The sequence below is a fragment of the Microcebus murinus genome, chromosome 12 (assembly GCF_040939455.1).
Source record: "Microcebus murinus isolate Inina chromosome 12, M.murinus_Inina_mat1.0, whole genome shotgun sequence".
In the NCBI taxonomy this organism is placed as follows: Eukaryota; Metazoa; Chordata; class Mammalia; order Primates; family Cheirogaleidae; genus Microcebus; species Microcebus murinus.
Genome location: NC_134115.1, coordinates 61,085,509 through 61,110,422, shown reverse-complemented (window position 1 = coordinate 61,110,422; position 24,914 = coordinate 61,085,509). Strand labels below are relative to the sequence as shown.

The 24,914-nt window shown below is 48.6% G+C and overlaps 1 protein-coding gene across 2 annotated transcripts in view; it reads right to left on the bottom strand.

Annotated features, from left to right (window-relative positions):
• The window catches only part of LOC109731200 (stimulated by retinoic acid gene 6 protein-like), a 34,257-nt gene extending 14,684 nt beyond the window's left edge, over positions 1-19,573 (bottom strand). The window contains exons 1-6 of one of the 2 annotated variants that reach the window (XM_076008856.1): positions 19,315-19,573; positions 8,505-8,580; positions 7,542-7,642; positions 4,277-4,407; positions 1,886-2,006; positions 303-348 (exon numbers count right to left, since the gene is read on the bottom strand). In XM_076008856.1, coding sequence (XP_075864971.1) covers positions 303-348; positions 1,886-2,006; positions 4,277-4,407; positions 7,542-7,642; positions 8,505-8,580; positions 19,315-19,334 — 495 coding nt within the window. In that variant the 5' untranslated portion in view covers positions 19,335-19,573. The remainder of the gene's footprint in view (positions 1-302; positions 349-1,885; positions 2,007-4,276; positions 4,408-7,541; positions 7,643-8,504; positions 8,581-19,314) is intronic. The other variant, XM_076008857.1, reaches the window with a different exon arrangement.
• Positions 19,574-24,914: the final 5,341 nt, after the last annotated feature.

Below are 24,914 nucleotides of genomic sequence, written 5' to 3'. Positions count from 1 at the left end.
CCATTTTATTTTACAAAAACAGCTTTCATGGTTTTTTTTTTTTCTGATTAGGAAGATAAATGCTCTTTTTGGAAAATATGAGAGAGAGACAGAAGTAGGTGAGAGGAGTAGGTAGAGAGGGAGAAAGAAAGAGAAGAGGGAGAAATAGAGGAACAGGAAGCAAGGAAAGGTTAGGGTTAGGGAAGGAAGGAAGGGAGGGAGGAAGGAAGGAAGGAAGGAAGGAAGGAAGGAAGGAAGGAAGGAAGGAAGGAAGGAAGGAAGAAAGGAAGGAATACCCTAAACGTAGGTTCACGGGTACTTACCTGCCCGTGGGGACACTGTGAGACTTGGAGAACAGTGACAGCAAACCTGCAGGAACAGAATCAGGGTTTGGGGCCCTGGGGTCCCTCTCAGCACAGTCCCAGGAGCATCCCCTGTGAAAATAGCCCAGGGCCCACCAGCCCAGACTCACCTGCCCTGCGGGAGGCCGGTTCCCAGGCCCCACACACAGCCACCCCCAAGTCAGGCCCTGCTTGTGCAGAAGCGCATGCACACTAAACTCACACCCCACGTGGACACCATCTCAAAATCCATGAGGGCACCGCAGCAGGGCCCTCAGAGAATGCTTCCTCTCTCCCCTCATCGTTCAGGTGGGGGATGGAAGCCCAGCGTTGGCAAGGGATTTATCCAGAGTCACACACGGGGGCAGAGCCAGGACCAGGATCCAGGTCTTGAGACCCCGAGGCTGCAGCCGTTTCTGCCTCTGCATGACCGTGTCTGGCAGCCCTGCTCTGAATTCAGGGCCTCCAGGCTCTATCCCTGACACCCATTCCTGGTCCCATTCCAGCTGAGCCTAGGCGCCCAAGCTGCTGGGCGATTCCTGCCACCCCACCCTGCTTTCTCCTGGCCCAAAGCCTGTCCAAGACTGTTGAGACGATGTTGCTCCATGTCTAACCCTGTATACCTCATTCCAGTTTCTCAAAAGCAAGTCACCTACAAACTCTGGAATTGTAGCCATGGTGTGTCAGTTGCCTGTGGGACCCCTGCCCATCACCATGATGAGTTGGGCCTGGGGACCGCGGCCCCATGGAAAATGCTGGATGGGGGAAGCAGACCAGCAAGGGAGCTGGAGGCAAGGGAATGAGCCTCGGTGGCTGGAGAACAGAACTGTCCCTGGGGTCAGGCAGGCAACAAACGTTCCCTGGTGCCGGCTCTGTGCTAGGTCTGGTGCCTGGCTGTGGAGCACAGAGCTCAACGTGAAGGTTGCTCTCCATCCGGTGGGAGCGACTGTCCGTGGAGCAGAGCACACAGGATCGTCCCCTAGCCTGGGGCAGGGGTCTGCACAGGGAATAGGAACACACAAAGAGGCCAGGAGGCATGGTCGGAGAGGGCCTTCCCTGGCTCCTAGCGGGGATATAACAGAGTGGGTACTGAATGAATCAGTGGATGGAGGAAGGAAGGCAGGAATCTCCTATGATGGAGGTGTGTGCCAGACACTGCTGGGGGCCGGAGAGAAAAGGAGAGGCCCTGAAGGCTGAGCTAAGGCTCGTGAACTTTCTCTGAGGCTCACCAGAGAAGCCACGACGGTGCTGAGAAGCAGCATCTAACCGGGCTCCTGCTTCCTTCCCTCAGCAGTTTACAGAAGTCCCTGGCTTCTGGGAATATTCTAATCACCAGCACCTTGTGCAAGGCAGACAAAATGCCAGCCTGGCCTCCTGAATCCTCAGATGCAGTCGTAAGGAGGGGCCGTGATGGCACGTTGGACAAGTCACCCTGCCCTCCCTGGGCCTCAGTCCTGGGCAGAGTGTCCTCCAAGGGGAGCTCCCAGAGCTCCCCCGTCCCTTTGTCCAGAGTTCAGCCATGGAGCCGGAGTCGGGGGAGGGCGGGCAGGCAGAGTCCGTCTTACCAGATCAGAGAGTAGCAGAAGCCGAGGATGGAGCCGACCAGCCGGAACTCGGATGAGAGGCAGGCAAAGAAGGGGAAGTAGGCCAGGCCGACTTCGATGCCTCCAATCAGAAGCACGAAGGCTGGGGAGACAGGGCCAGAGATGCTGTGAGTCCCCTTACCATAGTACTATTACTATTATTACTATATGCCTTTAAAAATACTGTATAGAAAATAGTAATAATTAAAGGAATTCTAAATAATGTAGAGATATATTGTGTTTATAGGTCAGAAAACTCAATATTTTTAAGATAATAATTCTCCCCAAATTGATCTATAAATTCCATGTAATCCCAATCAAAATCCCAGAATCGTTTGTAGAAATTGACAAAATTATTCTAAAATTCATATGGAAATGCAAAGGACCTAGAATAGCAAAAACGTCTTTGAAAAATAACCATGGAAGGATGAACACCACCTGATTTCAAGAGTTATTATAAATCTATGATAATCAAGACAGTGTGGTATTGTTGCAAAGACAGACAGAGAGATCAATGGAAGAGAATAGAGAGTCCAGAAATAGACCCACTATGTAGCCAATTGATTTTCAAGAAAAGTGAAAAGGCAAGTCACTGGGCAAAGGACAGGCTTTTGTAGCAACTGGTACTGGAACACTTCATGTGGCTATCCAAAGGCAAAAAAGAACTTTGATCCACTCTTCATATTATATGCAATAAATTAACTCAAAACATATAGACCTAAAAGCAAAACTTAAGGCTACATAAACTTCTGGAAAACACATACAAGAAACTCTACATGACTTCAGCTTAGGCAAAGATTTCTTATATGACACTATAAGTATGACCTATAAAAGAAAAAAAATGAGTAAATTGGGTTGCATAAAAATTTAAAATGTCAGCTCTTCAAACAGGTTGTTAGGAGCCTGAAAATTCAAGCTACAGACTGGGAGAAAATATTTGAAATTCATGTATGTGTATGATAATGGGCTTATACCCAGTATATATAAAGAACTCTCAAAACTCAATAAGAAGAAAACAAAAACCCCTATTTTAAACAATAGGAAAATGATTTGAACAGATGCTTCACAAATGAAGGTATAGGTACAGCAAATAAGCACATGAAAGTATGCTCAACATCATTAGTCATTATGAAAATGCAAATGAATACCTCTATATACCTCTTAAAATGCCAAAATTTTTAAAAAACTGGCTATACCAAGTGTTAGTAAGGATGTGGAGAAATCAGAGCTCTCTTACTGATGGTGGTAATCTAAAATTATATAATCACTTTGAAAAACAGTTTGACAGTTTCTTGAAAAGCATGATATACTATATAATCTATAAGATCCAGCCATTCCACTCGAAGGCATTTATGAAAAATTGAAGCATGGTTACATATAAAGCCTTGTACACAAATAGTCATAGCAGTTTTATTTGCAATAGCCAAAAGTGGAAATAAATCAGATGCCCATCAACAGGTGAATGGATGAACTGTGGCATATCTATATAGAGGAATACTACTCAGCAATAAAAAAGGATAAACTGTTAATACATGCAAATGTGTATGAATCTCAAAATATGCTAACGGAAAGAATCCAGACCAAAAGGAAAAGAATACATCTGGGTAATTCCATGTATACAAAATTCTGGAAAATGCAAACTAAGCAGATCAGTGGCTGCCTGGAGAAAAGGGTGTGAAGAGAGAGGAGAGGAAAGGAGAGATTAGAAAGGACTTCTGGGGTTCATCACTGGATTGTGGTCACAGTTTCATGGGTGTAAACATTTGTCAAAATTTCCCAAATGGTATACTTCTAAGGGATGTGTAGCTGTATGTCATTTTGGTTTTAATTTGTATTTCCCTGGAGACTAACGAGATGTTGGTAGGTATTGGATCATATAGACTTGGAGCCCATGAGCCGAAACTGGGCTGGAGAGAGAGGTGTGGGAGTCATTGTATTAGCGATAATTGAACCTGGAGATTAGAGCTGCTCCTCCAGGTAGAACACGAGGCATGGGGAAAGATGAGGCCTCAGATGAAAGGCCAAAGAAGGAAGCATTGTTCTTTGAGGAGGAGACCCAGGGCTCATTGACATCAAGGGGGCAGCTATGGCTATGGCTCAGGAGAGCTTTTGGGGGGCAGGTGACGAGGAACCTACTGTCTGAGCCTTTGTTACATTGTGTCTAAGGACCTCTGAATCTAACTAGGGAAAGGCCCCATGAACAAGCCTTGAGGCTTTGTGGGCCAGACATTGATCTTAGGCAAGTAACAGGCTGGGCAGAACCCAACAGTTCACAAAGTGTGTCCCCTAATCCCAGAGAGCCCTGCCATGTGGTCTCTGAGAGCAAGAATTTCCACGGCTGAGTTCCCAGCAGGATGAGGCAGCCTCTAGTACCTTGGGCCCACTGCGGGACCTGCAGGGGCTGGTAGCCCTCTGAGAACAGGAACATGACCTTATTGGCTGTGGCACCAAAGGCAATCCCATAGGACCATCGGTTACTAAAAGTGCCCACGAAGTCCAGGGGCCTGTGAACAACAGAAACAGCTTGTGAGGACAGGAGGTGGCTCTGAGACATTCCCACAGGTCGTCTCCCAAGAGGCACTCCCGCCCTGAGGAGGGGTTATGGGAAGGTGAACTATTCATTGCAGCTGACATTTCCCGGGGCCTCTGTGCCAGGCCTGGGGCCGGCATGGATTCAGGGTCCTGAAGTGAGCAAGACAAAACTCTGGCCCAGAGGAGCTCCGAGCCCAACGGGCGCACACACGAGGAACCAGCGTCCGTGACATAAAGCAAAGTGGGGGAGGCTTCGTTTAGAACAGAGACAGCATGGCTCAAGAGACCAAAACAAGGAGTGTGTCCTAGTCAGGTCTGGGGGGCCTGCCCTGCACGCAGCCTCATTCTCTGAGAATTCTTCCTTCCAACATCCCCGCTGAGGGTCCGGTGCCATTGGCTCTGCTGGTACCATGTGATTGAAGAAGTGAGTAACATGCCGTTCCAAAATATGCCACTCCGGATATTGACTATTTTGAGTTAAAGACACTTAAAAATTAGCAGGTACAAAAATATCACTCTGACCTTCCTGCTATTTCTTAAAAATAGGAGATGAACCACCCATGTAAAAAAAAAATAAAAAGGTCCTCCTTGTGCAGAAGGGAAACAGTATTCTTGTCATGACGAACGGGAAGTCAAGGCCGAGAGAACTCTGTACAGATCTTATTAAATAACTTTTATCTTCCAGTCTCCCCATATAACTTAGTTACTTTTTCACAACTTACTACTCTTTGTCCAATTCAGTGTGCATGTGTCCACCTCTAACTGCACCTTTGGGTCTTCATTTCCTTATGAGGGATCTCATGTCATATAAAACTTTAAATAAATTTCAGTGCTTTTCTCCTGTTGATCTGTCTTATGTCAATTTAATTCTCAGGCCCAGCCAAAAACTTCTAAGTGGGTAGAAGTAAAATTCCACTCCCCGCCACCCATAATCATGCCTTCCTGGCCAGAGTTGGCTGGGCTTTGGGTGACAACTGTCTTTGGATGGGCCAATCAGCTGTCTGGTCTTACATCTTGGATTTGTGACCACTGAGGACATGAGCCGGATAGCTGTTAGAGCCTTGGTCTGGAAAGTCACACCAAGCTGGGATAAGAGTCAATGCTAGAGGAAAGCCAAGGCTGTAGGGAATCGGAGGTCCTAACTCAGATGGCAGAGAGGAAAATGGCAGATGGAGCTGAGGGGGCCCCGTGACACAGAAGGGCAGAAGGAAAGAGAAAAAATCAATCTCTACGCATTCCCATCTCAAGAGACATAGCTCCAATGGGCCCTGCCTTATTGGTTTCTGTGAGATCTCTGTAACTTTATAAAAAAAATCCCGTTACCCTTTAATGTAAGCAAGCTCGAGTGGATATCTTGTTTCTTCTAACCAAGAGAGCTTTGTCTAGATCAGGGTAAGTGATTGCATTTGGGAGAAGAGAAAAGCCTCTTCCAATGAAAAGGTCCATTTAAACTGGGCCTTAATGAAAACTTAGGAAGGCGAGGAGAGCCAGGCATCCCAGGCAGGGCGTCCCATGTGGCTCAGGCGTCGTCCCCTTTAAGGCTCGGCTGAGGGGGCATGTGTTCTGAGAAGCCTCCTTGATCACCCACTCACAATCAGGCTGTCCCATCTGTGTCCCCTCTGCACTAACTGCATGTCCCTGTCTCAGCACACCTTCGTTTGTGTCACCACTTGCTTAGTAAACTCTAAACTCCTCTCTCTGGGCTGGGGACCTAGGCCAGGACCTTGGAAGGAGTAGTCACTCAGTGCAGGTTTGTGGACATGCATTTTGTTGAATTGAGTTGAATTCTAATCAAGACCCCACCTATAGCACTTAGGAGCTATATGAGACTCAGTTTCCCCATCTATAAAACAGAGATAGAAACCCCTACTCTGCTCACATCACAGAGTCATTTTGGGCAGCAAATAGCAAACTGCTTTATAAGCTGCAGAGAACCATGCGTGTGTGAGGGTTACTACTCAGTGAAGACGGTGGGCCAAGCTTACTCAGGGAAGCAGGGGATGGGAAAGCAGCCAGTGAGCAAGTTGATTGTGCCGTCATCAATTTAATTAAAAGTGATTGAACATAATTGTTATGGGCTCCTACTTCTTATAAAGTCCTGTGCCAGCACCTGCCTGCCAAATGCCCTGGGCAGAAGTGAAAGGCTTTATCCAACAGCTTCAGTCTCTTTCTGTGCCTCAACCAATGCTTCTTACACCTGGAAGCTTGTGAAGGGCCGACTGCCCCAGTGGGTGGGATCCAGAATGAATCTCTCACCTGTAGTTCATGTCATCCCTTGCCTCGGTCCTGACCTGTGGGCTTTCTCTCTCTTTTCCAGAGCCCAAGGCTGAGACCTTGGCATGTACACGGTTTGAGCCTGCTCAGGTTATAATACTCGGGGGATCAGAGAGAATATCAATCTGATCTGGGTTAAAGCTCTTGTCACTTGCTAGCTGTGTGGCCTTGGGCAGGCCCCTTACCCTCTCTGAGCCTGAGTTGTCTTATGCATTGCATAAGGATAAAACCTCCACCATGCTGGACTGGCAACAGGGTGCATCAAAGTATCATAGGCAAAGCAGACAGTTCAGTGTCTGGGTCATGCACAGTGTGCAATGAATGTCAAGTGCATGATGATGATGATGATTAGAGGGTGAGGAGGCAGAGATGTGAACAATTAGAACTCAAGGAAAAGTGTAATAAGGGGTGCAGAGACTCAGAATGGCAGAGCTAGAAAGGCCCTGAAACCTCCCCTGGTCCAGCGGGATCTCCTGTGCGTGACTCGTGGCACCATCCCAACAGGGAGCCTTGCTGCGGTCACAGGGGACTCTCCCTCCTGCTCCTGAGGTAGCCGTAGGCCTGAGTGTGGGAAGGCCTTAGCAATGGTGGTCTGCGCCTCCTCGAGATGTTTGAAGCATGTCTGGGCAGCCCTGGGCGCTGAGGGCTGCAGTGGCATGGAAGCCAATTCTGAGCTCTGAGAGCTTTGGTTGGGTTGGGGCGGGGAGGGGCAGGGCTGTGCACGGTGGGGTGGGGGTGGGTCCTGGGAGCGACCTGGCCTTATGTCATTGATGTTGACACCGACCACAGGGTAGCCCCCCAAGCTGTGGGGTTGACCCCTGACTCAACTTACATGATGATTCCAAAGTGGTTCCCCAGGAGGTAAGAGGTATCATCCCTCTGTCTACGATGCTCTCGTCTTTGGAGGAAGGACAAGACCAAAATGATGGCAAGCTGCAAGCAGAGAAGATGGGAGTCAGTGGGCAGGTTCATCCCCAGCGTGGCCTCAGGCCCCTCGCTGAACGTGAATGTGCGGGTGAGCCGAGAATGCAGAATGTCTGTGACACCTCAAACTCCAGAGTCGGGGGGCCTGGCTGCATGGACCCTTGAGCTACCAGAACATTCTATACTGAGCTTTTCTTTGTGTTGCCCTGAATGGACATAGGTTCAAATCTAGTCTCTCTCACACACTGGCTGGGAGGGAGACTTAACTCCCATGAACCCAGTTTCCTCATCTATAAAAAGGCAGGAATAACTGTCAAGTTGCAAATCCTTCTGTGCTTTTTTCCTGTGGATTCAGTCCTGTTCTCTCACACTGGATGCCCTTTCTCTCTCCTCCCCTCACCAGTAACTTCTTGAGAATTGTCTACACTTGCTGTATCCATCTCCCCTCATGGGCTTCTCAACCCCCTACCCTGCTTCTATCCCCATCACCCACCAATGCAACTATGGCCAAGGACACGAATGACCATTTTGTGGCTCCATTCCATGGATACCACAAGCCCAAATCTACGTTGCTTTCCTTGCAGCACCCCACAGAATTGACCACTTCCTTCTATTTGAGTTCCATGAACTCTGGAACTGTACATCCAACTACACAGCTGGCGTTTCTTTTTAATGAGTTAAAAGCCTCTCAAAGCTCTTATCAAAAGCTTCAGAACATCTTAAATGTTGTTGGTGCGTAATGTAAGAGGTTTTAGAAGGACACTCAGCTGATATCTCTCCCCTGACCTACTCAGGTCTCTTTGGGAGCCCGTGTGTGGCAGCAGCCTAGCTCCCCTGCCTCCCCTCCTCGCCCCTCCCCTGCCTTACTTACTGACGGGATGAGGGAATAATGGAGGAAGAGCTCCATGTCCACCAAGCTGGCACAGCTGCCATTTAGCTGCCTGGTCCTGAAAAATGGCCAAAATCACATTCACGTCAACAATCAGTGCTGCAGTCATCGACCCTTTAGCCTTGAACATCAGGGTCAGGAGTCTGGCTTGTAAGGCCAAACCGGTCTTTTTTAACTTCGCTTTCTCAGAGCTAGGGCTGCTCACCTGTGGGTGTCTGCCCTAAGGGGATTAACCTTCTTCCCTATTTCTTGCTCTAGCTTGATGGTCTACCCAGCATCCTTGCCAACTGGAACTGACTCCCTCATTTCCTCAGGCACGGCCAGAGGCAGACTGTGGTCCTGTGGGGCCCAAAGCCTATATAACTACGTGTCCGTTATAAGTAAAACTACAAAAATAGCTTACTTGTTCACACTTTATGGGAGACATAGGACCATGTAAACGGTTCATTAGGGTCCTTGCCACCCTGCCAGAGCCTTGGAAGTGTCCTGTGAGGGGCCCTAAGACTGAAGCATCATTAACTTCGCAGGAAATCAGCCTTCCAACATCGCTAATTAGCCCAGGTGACAGAGTGAGACCCTGTCTCAAAAACAAAAAAGAAACACCATTGAGAAAAAAATATCCAAAGAATAGTAATACACCAACAAAGAAAACAGACAAATATTCAATAAGTCCTCAAAATTAAACTAGTAATGAAAGAAGAAATTAAGATGAAATGTTGTTTGGGGGGAACTATAAAAAATAACTACCCAGCATGAGTGAATGTTAAGACAAGTTGGTATTCACTTACTGGTGGTTACAGTGTCTACTGGTATAACCACTCTGATGATTAATTTTCCAATATATACAAAGAGTCTTCAAAATGCAGCAATTCCATTTCTAGGAATTGTACTTTTAAAAAATATAAGCTGACTGGGCGCAGTGGCTCATGCCTGTTGGGAGCACTTTGGGAGGCTGAGGTGAGATTACTTGGGGCCAGGAGTTTGCAACCAGCCTGGGTAACACAATGAGACCCCATCTCTACAAAAAATGAGAAAAATTAGCTCAATATGGGGGTGCATGCCTGTAGTCCTGGCTACTTGTGAGGTTAAGGCGGGAGGATCTCTTGAGCTAAGGAATTAGAGGCTGCAGTAGGCTATGATCCTGCCACTACACTCTAGCCTGGGCAACAGAGCAAGACCCTGTCAATAAATAAATAAATAAGCAAGCTAAGGAAATAGTCAGAGAGGTGCCTGAAGACATGTCCTAGAATGCTAAAATCTCTCTCTCTCTTTTTCTCTAGCTCTCCCTCTAATATGTATATAACATTTGAAATGCAATACATGCTCATTGTAAAACATTCAAAATATTTACAAGTGCATAGGGTAGTAAAATCAAAGTCCTTTCTTCTCCCATAATTATATAGTTTTTAAGCAAAAAATGAGATCAGACCAAACTAGGTGTTTTCATTTAATAAATAACAAAAATTTCTCATGTCAGTATATACAGACTCGTTTAACTATTTTTGATGAGTGACCCTGCCTAGACAAATTTGCTGCTGGACATGTCTCCTGCTTGCAGAGGCTGATCCTGGGGTTAGTCTGGAAGCATCTCACAGCAGGTGAGCTCAAGGAGTGTCTATGTGCAGCTCTCTAAACCAGGGTCCATTGCTATGGAGTCTGGCCCGCCTGGGCTAATCTCCCACTCCAGCACCCACTGTAGTGAACAGATAAAGCGTGCGCTGGAGCCGATCCAAATTAGAAGACCACTGAGACCCATTTCTTGGTTTCTGAAGCTCATGCTCCTTCCTGGTGGGTCCTGGGCTGGTCGGGCAGACTTATTGGAGGGTCAGGAGCAGCTACAGGGCAGCAGTAAAACAGCACTGTCCACCACAGAGGATCTGCCCAACACTGATAATGGCTTGAAAGTGTGCTTATAATATATCATTAAGTGAAAATAAAAGGTTATGAAACAATATGAACCTGAGTTGTTAAGTGGTCATCTCTGGGTGGTGGGATTAGAGGTCATTCTACTTTGTTTTTCTTTACTTTTTTCTCTATTGTCCCAGTGTGGTACAACAGAGATATACTTCTTGACAGCTGCTAATCTATCCCCAGTGCTTAAAATAGTGTCTGACACAAACACAAAATGGATGGCCATAAATGCATGTGGAATGAATGGATGGGTTGCTTTTATACTCAAAGAAAAAGCTGAATGTTGTCCCAAAGCAATAAAATACCATTCTGAAGGAAAAACATCCATGAAATCAGCACAGCATGGAACATGCAAGATTTGTTCTGTGATAGGGTAAAATTTACAAGTCTTTCACTAAGTTAAACACAATTGAATATGAAATCTAGGAGGGTCAGCAAGATGGCCAACTACGGGTGCCTGGTGCTTGCCCCCTCCTCAAATGGGACAAACACAATGAATAAGCAACTACATTTGGCTGGAGTGGCTGAGGACATGCCCTGGAGAACACTGGGGGAGTGACAAATTCCCTGTGGAGGAGAGAGGGGAATGGCACGCCCTGCCTCTGCCACGCTGTCTCCCCACTGGGATTGGCTCGGAGCCGGGGGGACATCTCATGAGGAGAAGGTAAGCTGGAGACCTCACTGGTCCCCATTGCCACCACAGATGCCAGCAGTCTTTGCTACAGGCGAGTCCCCCAGTCCTCACAGGGCCCAAATCCAGTTTGGAGAATTGCTGGGAGATTGCACAGCTGCATTCCCCGCACTAGGAATCCTCTTTGTACCCCCATGCCCATGACCCAAGCTGATACTGCTCAGTGTCATCTTCAAATCAAACCCACTGCTCAAGTGTTTCCTGCCCTGGGAGCCAGTAGCCACTGACTCTCCATCCATGAGGGCCCTGCTGTCATTCCATCATATCTGCACAGGTCCTGCAGCCCCACAAGCCTGCTCGCTGGAACCTAGACCCAGTGGAATGGTGGGGATCACAGTGTCTAAACCTACGTGGCACCCATCTTCTGTGGAACAGGCAGACCTGCACAGAGAGGAGGCCACTGCACATCCTGGGGGCCCACTGTACCCTTGCACCTGTGCACACCTGTGGGCACATGTGCCAGCCCTAACAGCAGTGGCCTGTTCCCCCAGAGAGACCACTGCACAGCCAGCCAGACTCCCCGCATCCCTGCACACTTGCACCAAGCTCAATAGAAAGCATGGTGGCAGCCCTACCCCCAGGAGAGACTACCATATAGCCAGCCAGCCTGCCACACCTGTGCCCAGCCCTGCAGCCAGTCTAGTGGTGACCCTGCCCCCTCTGGAGTTCATTGCACAGTCACCTGGCCTGCTGCACCTAAATGTACCCATACCCAACCTGATAGCTCATGTGGCAGTGCCCCATCCACCAGAGAACCTGCTGTGCAGCTAGCCAGCCTGCCACACCCAGGCATGCCCCCAAGATAGCCTGCCACACAGCAGGCAGGCCATCACTCCCAAGTGTGCTTGTGCCCAGCCCAACAACCAGCCTGGCACCCTCCTCCCCAGCAAAACCATGCCACCATCACTGTCACAGAATCCTGCAGCCTAGGCCACAGACACAATTGCAGGCATCACTATGAGGATTACAGCTGAAGAAACTGCAGAGACCATGCTGCTGGATCCATCCAGAACCAAAGCCAATGCGTTACACTCAACAGACACCTTAAGATCCATCTACAGAAAAAGATTTCTCCCTATGAAAGCTGCTCCCTAAAATTGGAAAAAGTTACACTAGATGCAAAGATAGTGTGAAACACATGACAGTAGCTTTCATTGATCAATGTCACTTTATTGTGTGTCCCTATGTCCTAGGCACTCCGCTATTTTGTATTACCTACTTTAACCCTTACAAGAATCTAAGGAGGTAGATTATATTATCCTCTTTTTAAAATGAGGAACTGAAGCCAGGAGAGGTTTGATGATTTACCCAGGGGAAGGTGAGCCAAGCTCCCCTGCACGTCACTCTCCTCCCAGTCCCAGCTAGTGGCTCACATGGTTGCTCAGTGCTCCTGGAGTTCCCTGGCCTCCCAGACTGTGGCTGATTCATCCCTTATCCTTAGAGTCCAGCCAGTGTCTGGCACTGAGAGGCTCAGGGGATGTTTCTGACAATCCATGGGAACCTCCCTCAGGGAACTGAGGCCCAGAGAGGGGCAGAGGTCAGGAAACATCACGCAGCCCAGGACTTTTAATCGAGCACAGTGATCAGGTGTGGGCACCTCGGGGGCACAGAAGGAATGGTTCCCGCTGCTCAGTGCAAAGGAGGGTTAGGGAGGGGGTAAAAGGTGTGTGCAGTGTGTGTGTGTGTGTATGTGTGCTCATGTGATGCCTTCCACAATGCAGCAACCCATACATTGGGGTGTCTGATTCTGCACTAGTTCTTCCCTGGCTTTGTGAATCCCATGAGCACCGCCCCCCCCCCCCCCCCCCCGTTCATGTGGCCTCCACAGAGTCCTTGGAGGTCTGAGGTAGACGTGGAGGTTTGCTGAGCTGGCACGTGCCAGCTCGGAAGAACCAACTGCCCTGCTGTACGGAATTTCTCAAGCCGGTTGTTAAACACTACCGTTGTTAAAAATTAAATTGTATAAACATATAATTAAATAAGTTATATTAAAAACAAAGACAGTAAAGACCTAAAACTCATCTCTTGTTAATTCTGTTGCTATCTTTTACTGTTATGTGCACTCTTGAGTTTATTGTCTATTAGCTGCTGTGTCTGTATAATGGCAATACTGTGTTACCGCGTGCTGCCCCGCATCTCCTCCCACTCCTGTTCACTGACATCACGTGGCTCAAAATCAGCCACCATCCATGGTTTACACCATGGAAATCAGCGAACACTACAATTCAGGGCTCGATTTATTGTTTCGTAGACTGTCTATAAAGTGACAGAGAAAATGTTAATAATGCAGATTTAACAACATATCTTTGTAGGCATTACATTGTGAATAGCAAAAAATCATTGAGAAGATGTTCGTCCAGAATTCAGAAATGTTTATCTCATTCAGCAAAGTATTCCTGTCAATTGATGAATGAGTGAAGTTCTGGTTTACATCTTGTCTTTGTTGTTTCGCATTTATCTTACTCATTAATGTAAATAAAAATGTCGACCCACATTCATGTCAAAGCTATGCTCATTCATCCATTGCAATCACCGATTGGCTACAGATATGAGTTCAGCACAAGTCAATGAGAGCATTCTGTGAGAATTAACTGGCCATATGGAATTTGCAATAAAGAGCTTGTATATTTTATTATCTGTAAGTTATGTGCACTGTATCTGTTATATAAATATAATTTCTAATAGACTTATGTACACATATGCATACTTTTTCCAGGGAGCCAGTGATTACACATTCCCCAGCACACCACTGGTCAAAAGTGATCCTGGCCCTGGGCGTGGCCTAAAGTAATGAGGATGTCAAGTTTGGAGGACTCAGGTGAACATTATGTTTTAGAGGAAAGACAAGTTTAGAGAAAGAACATAGGAGAACACCAGCATCCAACCCTACCCTCTTCTCCCTATGCCCCACCTTGCATGAGGCTTTTTCCCTACTCTAAAATGAGGAGATTGGACCAGATCGGTGTTTTTAAATTTTTTGACTACAAGTCATAGTTGTATGTGTTACATACAACACATAACACACAATTACAGCTATGATCCAATTCAGATGTGTGTGTGTGCACGTGTGTGTTTAATAAATTTCACAAAATAATACCCTTACTATGCTCAACGTCCTTTGATAGTCCTAATTTGATTCAAATGTCTATTCTGTCCCATTCCATCTTGTAAAATGTTGGTTATAACCACTAAATTAATTTTACAACCCACTAATGGATTGCAACTGTTTGGAAGAAATAAATAAACAAAGAAACTTGATTGTCAGATGATTTTTGGAGGCCCCATCCACCCATGACGGCCCCTGGCTCGGCGACACAGTCAGCAAATACGTGACTTTGCACCGCAGGACCGCAAACACCATAACCTGCTCAGGTGTGTAAACAGCAAGAGAGGTCATTTGGAAAGTTTAGCTCAGACCTTATATGGCCTCCTCGCTGTTCCCCTACCCAGAGTCACTCCGGCTCCCCACCCCGCCCCAGCCCCTTTGGAGTTACCCTGCGGGGCTCCCAGCACTCATCACACATGCTTCATGTTCTAAGGGCACCTTTCACGTCTAATCTCTTACTTTCAGGTCATGGGCTTTTCAAAAGCTAGAAACATGTTTTATTTAACTTTGAACTCCAACCATCCCCCACCCCATCCCCACCCTGGGCTTCTGGACGTGAGACAAGGTACGTACTAAATCCATGTCAGTGCTTGTGGAATGAATGAGGAAAAGAAGGAAGGAAGGAAGGAAGGAAGGAAGGAAGGAAGGAAGGAAGGAAGGAAGGAAGGAAGGAAGGAAGGAAGGAAGGAAGGAAGGAAGGAAGGAAGGAAGACATAGGCCATGCTATGTGTGCTTGGCCTGGGTACGGCTGAACAGCACCTCCTGTCCGCCCAGGATGCAGACACCTTCATCCACTCCTGGTCACGGAACCACAGACTCAAGGCTCTAGAATCCACCCCATCTGCCTCTGTGTCCTCCCCTGCCCCACCCCCATGGGGCAGCCTCGAAGCCCCACTGGGGCATTTTCAGTGGCGGAAACACTCATCTTGCTGAGGGAGCGGGGCCAGTGGGGCAAGCGTGGGCTTCAGACCAGGCTGGCCTGAGAGCGAGCCCGGCTCCACCACACACCAGCTGTGGGGCAGCCCTGGGCAAATCCTTCCCCTCTCCAGGCTTCACTCTTCTCATCCTAAAAATGCATCCAACGCCCCCCTTCCAGGGTGCTGAGAGGTGGAGTGTCTGGCCTCCATGCCCAGAGAATAATGTTTCTCTTTCACCGTCCCTTCCCTGCTTTTGGATGGCTCTGACCAAAGAGAGGAGTGTTTCCTTTTGCAGAGCTGGGAGGGGACTCTCACTAGTTGCGCTTCTTGGGCCTATCTGCTCCTTTGTCCCCTGGGCATTTGGGGAGCCTTTCTCCAGGCTGAGCGGCAGCAACCTCTGTCTTCCTTCCCCCTAGCTTGGCACAATGCCAAACACAGTCACACTCAGCCAGAGAGGTGTCCCTGGCCTTGGGCCTGCCCTTCGGCCCCTGATCACAAAGTGGACTGCAGCCCCTCGTCTGGTTAACCAGTAGCCAGAGCGGCTGCCCATGCCTGCCCCTGTGACCAGTCTCACGCTCCCGTGCTGCAGGAATGGTGGCCCAAAGCACTGCCCCTGGGCCCAGAGTGGCCCAGCTGCCCTGCCCAGCTGCCGGCCTCCTTGGAAGCCCTCATATGAACAGGCCTGAGCAGGAAGAGCTGCTTCGAGTCCATCCAGCTCTGCTGCTAAGTGCTGTGCTGAGCTCACAGGACCCATGGGTCTCAGTTTAGTCACTTCTGGATTAAGAGGATGGCCTGCCTGGGACACGGTCCACAGTCACAGCAGCCGGTCCACTGTCTGGCCCTGTCTTTTCGCTGGTCTGTGTCCCCGTCTGAATGGGGAGCTCCTTGAGAGCAGGGACCCTTCTCACTCAGCTCTGGGTGCCCAGCACCCGGCCCAACTTCTGACAACAGCAGGTGCTCACTGATGTTTCCTAACGTCCCTCGAGGGCCTATTCTGTGCCAAGCTATGTTTTAAAGGATGCATGTTAATTAATTCATCCTCACACCAGCCCCATGGGAGGGATACTATTATCACCCCATTTCACAGATGAGAAAACTGAAACACCAAAAGATTAGGAACCTTGTCTGAGCACTTGCAGACTGAAGACAGGAGAGTGGCAGGGCCTCGTAAAGGTTTGACAGTGACCTTGTGCAGCAGGTCACTTGTGCAGGGCTTAAGAAATCCGTGGGGACAAAGCGAACTTCTTTTCAAAAGTGAAATCTATGATGAGATGGTAGGCTACCTGTGGGAGGAGCAGGGAAGGAAGGGAAGATGGTGAAGCAAGCCTGGCCGTGTGCTGACAACTGTGGTAGCCGGGTGACAGGTATGTGGGTGTTCATTGTACTAGTCTGTCTTCTTTTGTGTGAGTTTGTACATTCCCAAAACACAAAATTTAAATGTTTGAAATAAAGTAAGGGAAAGTTCACGAATACCATAAACCCACATGGGCTTGCTGACTATCTTTTCTGATAATTCCTTCCCAGGTCTTTCTCTTCCCCTGTAGGCCTGCCTCTGGCAGCCTCCAAAGTCACCTGTGGCTCTCTGCCCGTCTGTGTCTCACTGTCTGTGGGTTTGTCTCTGTGTCTGCCACTTTCTGGGAATGGGGGAAAGTTCTGCAATGAAGCACACACACAGACACCCTGTTTTTATTCCGCTTCCCCCCAGGGCCTCTCTCTCTCTTCTCTGTGTGTCCACATCCCTGTCCTCTTTGCCTTGGCCGTGACTGCTCCATTCACTCGGGCTTACTGGACAGCTGGGGAAGGGCAGCTCCGGCAGGTGCCCCCCTCACGGGATGTGCATGGGTGTTTTCACGTGTGTCTGGAAAGTTCAGAGAGAGCTACCATGAAAAACGATTGGAGCTGGGCATGGGGTTCATGCCTATAATCCCAGCACTTTGGGAGGCCAAGGTGGGAGGATCACTTGAGGCCAGGAGTTCTCAAGACCAGCCTGGGCAACACAACGAGACCCTGTCTCTATAAAAATTAGAAATAAAAATATTAGGCAGGCATGGTGGCAGGCGCCTGTAGTCCCAACTACTTCAAAGGCTGAGGTGGGAGGATCCCTTGAGCCCAGGAGTCCAAGGTCACAGTGAGCTATGATGGTGCCACCCCACTCACTCCAGCCTGGGTGAGCAACAGAGGAAGAACTTATCTCAAAAAAAACAAAACAGGCCGGGCGCGGTGGCTCACGCCTGTAATCCTAGCTCTTGGGAGGCCGAGGCGGGCGGATCGCTCGAGGTCAGGAGTTCAAAACCAGCCTGAGCAAGAGCGAGACCCCGTCTCTACTATAAATAGAAAGAAATTAATTGGCCAACTGATATATATAGAAAAAATTAGTCGGGCATGGTGGCACATGCCTGTAGTCCCAGCTACTCGGGAGGCTGAGGCAGTAGGATTGCTTGAGCCCAGGAGATTGAGGTTGCCGTGAGCCAGGCTGACGCCACGGCACTCACTCTAGCCTGGGCGACAAAGTGAGACTCTGTCTCAACAAAACAAAACAAAACAAAACAAAACGAAAGAAAAACAGTTGGTTGTTTAAGAAGACAATAGCCACTTTTGCTACTCGTTACCATTCTTGACTGTCCAATAAAGCAATATTCATTTTCATTTCTTTTCACTTAATAAAAATAACGATGATTATAGTTATTTACTGAATGTTTACCATGTGCTGGACATGGAGCTAGGTTCTTACAGTTATTCTCTCACTTAATCCTTTCCCAACCTATGCAGCATGTACTAGTGTTCCCACTTCACGGATGAGAAAACTGAGGGTCTAGACAGGTTGAAAAGTCCCTTAGCTGGTGAGTGGCAATGCTGGCATTTGAACTCTTCCTTTATTTTCTAAACAGGAAACACATTCAGGCACTAAAATGACATTAAGACATTGATAAAGGTTTCACATCTGGGGTCCTCAGAGGGCACAGTGACCCTTACTCCTCACTGACAGACACATCTGAACAACATGCTCAGGCCCAGCCCTGCCCCATGAGACCACAGGGCCAATTGCCTGTCTCCTGGTTGTCTCTTTTTGGATGTCCCACAGGCACCCCAGTCTAACATGTCTCAAATGAACAGCCCACCAACCTGCTTCTCCACTGGGGTCCTCGTCTCAGGAGTGGCACCACCCCCCACCCATTCGTCCGAGTCAGGGACCCGGGTCATCCTCCACGCCTTCCTTCCCAGTTCCTGCCAAAGCCAGACACATCTCCCCACAGCCACCACCCTCGTCCAGGTGACTGTCCTCTTCATCTGGCTGCTGCAGGAGCCTCCTGCCCAGGCTCCTACCCACAGCCCATCCTCTACCCTGTGACCAGCGGGACCTTCCTAAGGCCCACATCTGACCACACCCCTGCCCTGTTGCCTCTCAGCCTCACCCCTTCTCACCTGCCCAAGGAGCCAGCTGGCAGGGGGGTGCAGGGGGCGGTGCGGGAAGGACCAATTCACTCAGAAGGTCAAGTTCCAGGCCCCCGCCTGCCCCTGCCGGCCTCCAGCTGACCCCCCACTCTCTGTCCCCCTGCCCTGCAAGCCCTCAGCTCCCGTCTTCTGCAGGCGGGATTCCAGGTAGCCCCTTTTCTAAGCGACTCTCACTGTATGTGTCTTGGTTTCCATGGCTCCTGTTCTCTCTTTTGTCGCACAGTGTCCTTTCTAAACAGACACTATGACACCACAGGACGGTGGTTCTATTTTTTGTTATATTTTGGAAAGCATTTTCTGTTCTTAGATCTTAAACATTTAACAGTTAGAGTAAGAATTCTTAATTCCTGCTACCTGGGCAGGACTTTACAGATCTCCAATCCTATAAGCCATGGGTGAGGAAGGACAGGGATCATTTATAGCTGAATAATAGATGCGGGAACTGAGGCTTTAAGGTTTCCCAGAAACTGCAGAGTCAGGATTTGAACCCAGGTCCTCTAACACCACATCTGGGCTCTGCCCACTCCACTCTGTGTCTCTGAACTGAAGACAAGAAGGAATCTATCTAGTAATCTATCTATCGTTCTTTCCTCCAAGCCAGCCTGCCTACAAATTAGCGAATGCCTTTATCCCAGTTTCCATTAATCACCAACATGAAAGACAGTTCCCCAAAACACACGGCTGTCCAGCATGGATTGTCTCAGACCTGCTCACCTCGTGCTTTCGGGAAGCATCTTGGTGGAGAAGCACCAACCTGCAGCCCCGGTGGATGACTTGATGGCAGAGGAAGCTTCTCTGGATTCTTCTTTGGGCTCCTCCAGGCTCTTGGTTACAATTGCTTCTGATAAACTGGTGTTCTGCCCAGTCCTCTTCACAACACCCAAAAACTCAGAAAAGGTAAACACGCAGTCAAATATTTACCCAAGAAATGAAAGCAGGCGGGCAGCTCTCTTCCTCCTTTCGGAACAGTGCTGGCTACTGTTCTGCTCTTCCTCCCCTTCCCACGCTGCAAAAGCAGGACCTCTTTCCTGTTTCCTCCCTCCAGGCTCTCCCTGGCCCTCTCAGCCCCTGCTCTGGGCACTGGCCCCTGAGCTGTTGGGGCTTTGCCCAGCAGCCATGCCCCTTTGGCTAGCTGTAAAAATTATTACAGGCAATAAACCAGGACTCTGCCTCAAGGCAATAAACTAGGACCACCGGCTCCCAGATTCTCTTGGAGACATGGCAGTTTCAGAGCTGAGCCCCATCCATAGAGCAGAGCTGGTAGCTGTCTGCAGGGGTTCCTGCTCCCCCTCCGTAAAGCAAGGCTGTTGCTGCGGAGGATCTCCCCAGGCAGGGCTCTATGCCCCAGCTGCCCTGGCAGCCAGGAGCAAATGCAGACTAGGCCCCACTGGTGGAATGTGAGCGGAAGAGATATGTGTCACTTCTGGGCCAAGACGGTCAAGGAGCAAGTGCGTCCTTTCTACCTTCTCCATCTGCTAGCTGGACTCTAAGGCTCTAAAGGAAGTGGGATCACAAGATGCAAGGAGTCTGGGATCTTGAATCACCATGTAGAGAAAATCGTCCCCTCACAGACTAGTCCATCAGCAAGAAGCAACGTCCTACTCTAATAAGCCAGTGAAGTATGGTGCTTATCTGTTACAGCAGCTCGGGTCACCCTGCTGTAAGCATCACATGGTCCAAGTCCTTTGTTTTAAGGATAAGGCCTCATTTTAGCTTACTGGCCTCTTTAAAGGTCCTATCTCCAAATGCGGGCAGATTCCAAGGTCCTGGGAGTTAGCCGCTTCAACATACGCATTTGGGAGGAGGGAGCATGGTTTACAATTCAATCCATAACACTCCTGATCCGATCAGCCACGGTGGAGAGGAAGAGGGTTGTGGGGGCAGTGGCCAGACACTACAACTGACCAGGCCATTGCGTTTGCCCATCTGACCCCTCACTCCTGCCTGGAGGCTGAGGAAAGAGATGACTCATTACAGCAGACCCAGGTTAGGAAGAGTTACAGTATTTGGCAGGGTTTAGAGCTTGGACGATATCACAGAAGGAAAAACAATGTATCACAAAGATTGTGCATGTTGTGAGCTTATCACAAGACAGCCACTATTGATTCTATAGACATATGGTTTAATTATTAAACCTGCCCCATAAAGCCATCAATCTTACTTAATGAAGAAATTGCATTAGGTCTTCCAGATATGGGTTCTTTTGTTTATAAATTTAATAATTAAACCATATGTCTATAGAATCAATAGTGTGATAAGCTCACAACATTATGAGCATGTCATCTCTGAAGCCCCATTTCTCCAGGAAGACCCATACCTCTGAACATTTGGCTACTTCTGTTTGCATTTCTGTCCTTGCCTCCTAATGGAGAGCTCCTCATCTCAGCGCTTTGGTCATAGTTATTGGGGAATGTGTGTTGAACTGATGCGTGAGGAACGTTGTCATTTCTAGATCTGTAATTCCTAAACTTTCCACAAGGTGGCGACTTTCCATAGACGGTCCCAGCGCAAACCTGGAGCCCGGGTGAAAGCCCTGAGAAGATGCTGGAAGGGGGAGAGGAGAACCAGGAAGGACGACCTCCAGGGCTTACCCTCTTACCCCTGGTGGGTGTCTGCTGTCCGGTCCTGCTCCACCTGTAATGTGTCAGTCTGTCAGACAACAGGACAGGCCTGCACTGCCGTAGCCACGCCTGGATTGCACCGTTTCCGAGCACCTCAGATGGCAGGGTAGGCTGGTGACCTGGCCTGGCTGGCCTCCTGGTCCTCGCGTCTCACACAGCACTGCAGCTGTGCTCTGGCTCGCTGCGTCGTTGTCTCTGGTCCCCATGGCTGCCCACGGGCTCTTCCCTCCACGGGGCTTCCCTCTCCCCACCCGCGTTCCAGGCCAACATCTACCGGCTCTGGGAGATTCAGTCCAGGAATGCCTCTTCCAGAAAGCCTTTCTTCACTCTCTTTTCCTCCGACGGTTTCCTATAGTGACAAGTACTGCACGGAAATGGCTTCTCCATCTGCACCCCCACCCCCACAGGCCACCTTCTTGAGCACAGAGTGTGTGGCCTGCTCGTCTACACCCCACTGCCCAGCTCAGGCCTGGCGAGAGCAGGTGGGCCCCCTGAAAGCTTGTTGAATGAAGAACGAGTGAGTCCAGGCATCAGTGCATCTGCAAATTGGGGATGCGATGTAGCAAGAAGATCTGAAAACCACACCCTCCCCGACAGGGAAAACATTCGAGAATAAGAAAACAAACAACTCCTGCAGGTCCTCAAATGCCATCATTTCATTCAACATTGGTTTGTTACAATGTTGATGAGGAAAGAAACGTGGATTCTGGCTGGGGCTGCTGCCTGTGTGGAGTTTGCAAGCTCTACGTCTGCATGGGTTTTCCCGGGTACGCTGGTTTCCTCCCGCACCCCTACGCTGTGCCCGTTAGGTGGCCTGGTGTGTCTGAGTGGGCCAGGCTGCGTGGGTGTGGGTGGGTGTGGGTGTGAGCGTGCCCTGCAATGGCATGGAGTCCTGTGCAGGGCCGGCTCCCTCCTGGCGGCCTGAGCTTCCAGGATAGCCGCCAGCCACCCGCGACCCTGAACTTGAACAATTGGGCAAATAATTATCCCGTTTGTTTTTATTCCGCTTTCTTAGAGATGCATTTCTATCTCACATTTATTTCAGTGTTTAATATTAGCAGTGCTTTGGGTTTTATTTAGAAGATTGGTGATGTTTTTGTGACCAGAAATATGCCGTAGAACTTAACTCTTGTTTCTATCAATTAGCCTATAGTAAATGGATTTCATTATATTAATACATGGTTTTGCTTAAAGTTGAAGTTTCCAGAAACCTGTGGGCAAGGTTAAGTGAGGACTTACTACGTACTTTTATGTTGATCCTGGCTCAGGAAGGGATCAACGCTCCTGGCACAAAACAGAACGTTATTATTTTGAAAGGAATAGGGCCAAAGGCATGCTGAAAGGTGGCAAATGCTTCCCACATATGAGTCTATGCTGTGCTGTCTTCGGAGAAAGTGAATCCTCCCATCAGCAAGATGGGTTTTCTTTCTATTACTTGTGAGGAAACTGGCAGCAGTTGTTTTACTCTCCTGGTAGGAAAGAAGTTCCAGGGGCTTCTACTTGGCCCCACCTCTCACTCTAGCCCTTGGGATAGACATTGGGTGTCTGTTCTTTTTTTTTTTTTAATTTTTCTTTTTAAGGCTGGTCAAGTAAAGCAGTGGGAGTGGAGAAGGAAAAAAAGAATCTGTAACTGGTTGTGATCAATTAGTTGTAAACGTAGGGATATCTATTCTGTTCAGAATCCAGGAGGTAACCACAGGGTGGGTTCACTGTGATTTGAACTTGGGAACTGACCACCATAAGCTCCCACTTTGTGGGCTACAGTGGTCCACCCTAGTAAACGGTCAGAGGTCCCTCTGTGTTCTATACACACATACAAACACATTTGTACAGAGTCCTTCTTTAAGGGGACCTGACCTCCTTTTCAAACAAGAAGTTCTAGGTCTAGATTAGGTCTGAAAACTGGGTAAGAGAGCCTGGCTCTCCACTGTGGTGATCTGAATCAGCTTTTGGACACAAGACATGGAGTTTTTCCTGGGATATAGAGCACATTATTTTAGTGGGATGCCCATCTCTTTCATTCCTAGGGACACTATGACAACTAGCCAGTGCCAGAGATTCCCATGGGTCAAGATACGGTGACGTCCACTTCCTCCTACTGCTCATCACGGCATATGCGCCCTGCTGTGTCTTTGGCCACCAGGTGCTACCACTGGCCGCTGCTCTTCCAGGAACCGTCATCCCCAGTGGAATCAGGAAGTCCGTCCCACACACGTGGCCCACAGAGGAGAGCTGCCAGAGTTCTCAAGGATACCAGTGGTCCCCCCACTGATCATACCACTGATGATTTTCCCAGTGTCACAGCCAAGGAAATGTCCTCTGGGCCCACTGGGTAATGTGGGGGGTAGACGGGCAGGTGTGTGAGTTATCCATAATAAATCTATTCCAACATCTCCTTAAGCCTTTTTATTCCTTCCTCTACAACACACCAGTGAAATTCTAGCATCTCAACATCATTAAATGTACTCATCACTGGGGTCCCAGTTTCACTCAAGCAGCTAAGTAAACTATAGAGACACTCCGTTGCCTGCACCAACACGCTGAATCCAGAACTTCTGGTTAGTGCACCTGTATCAATACCTTTAACTCAATACACACTTATATTCTATCCTGCTAGGACCCAAACCCTTAGGATTCATTCATGCACAGATTCCCCACGTTTCTATGATGTAGTGCAGCAAAATCTTGCCACTCTTTTGGTGTAGAAGCTGTATCTTCCCAGGGCAGACTTTGCACTTAACTCTGGTCAAGCGTGTGGAGCTCTGATGCCGGTGGAGAATCTAGCAGGCCACAAGAGGCAGGTCTTGAGGAGAGAAGATGTCCTTTGCCAGGCACCTGCCCTGGGTGCCCTCATTACAGACACCCTAAGCAAGAAAGTGAATCTTCTCAGACGTGATAGGCAAGCTGCTTCCACTGGCAAGGGAAGCTCAAAATGACTCAAAGGTTCAAGACTGTCAGCTTCATCTGAGCCTGCCCAGATTTCCCATTCCAAGTCTCACGTTCTCACTCCTTCCTAAGCAATGCCTTGACTTTCACACAACAGATTAGCAAGAGATTGTGAATGTAACTTACATTATAATCATGCAACCCACAAGTTAAATTTTATGCATCATTTTCAGAAATATTGACCCTGCAGCTACAAGAAATACATTTTTATTTATTGTTTTAATAAATAATTTATCTTATTAATTATTATAATGAAAAATTTATGTTACTTTTAGGTAAGCTCTGTAGTTCTCTGATTATGATCCATCTCTGAGGGTTGTTTTCTGGGACCACTCCTGGTACTAGCTGATATATCAGGGTCTAGTCAGGTGACAAATGGAATTTAATATAAAGAATTATAAACTAGGTAACTAGGAGATAACAACTGCTAGGAGCAAATACCACCATTAGGGGCAGGAGAATAAAGGGAAAGGCTGGAATTACTAAAATTTAGAATATAGGAGGGTCCCTTGGAGCTCAAACGCAGACCTCTGCAGGGTGTGCTGCTTGGCTGATGCCAGTGTCACTGAGCTTGGAGAAGGAGCTGCAGGAGGATGGGGCGGTCCATTCTGGGTGGGCCTGAACCCCAACATCTCATCAGTGCTGTTCGAGCCCCCAATCTCTGCTCAGCTCTCCGCCTCCCAGCAGCCACTCTCTCCCAGGCCCGCAAGTCTTGCCCTGCACTTATGCAATACAGGGTCAGCCAAA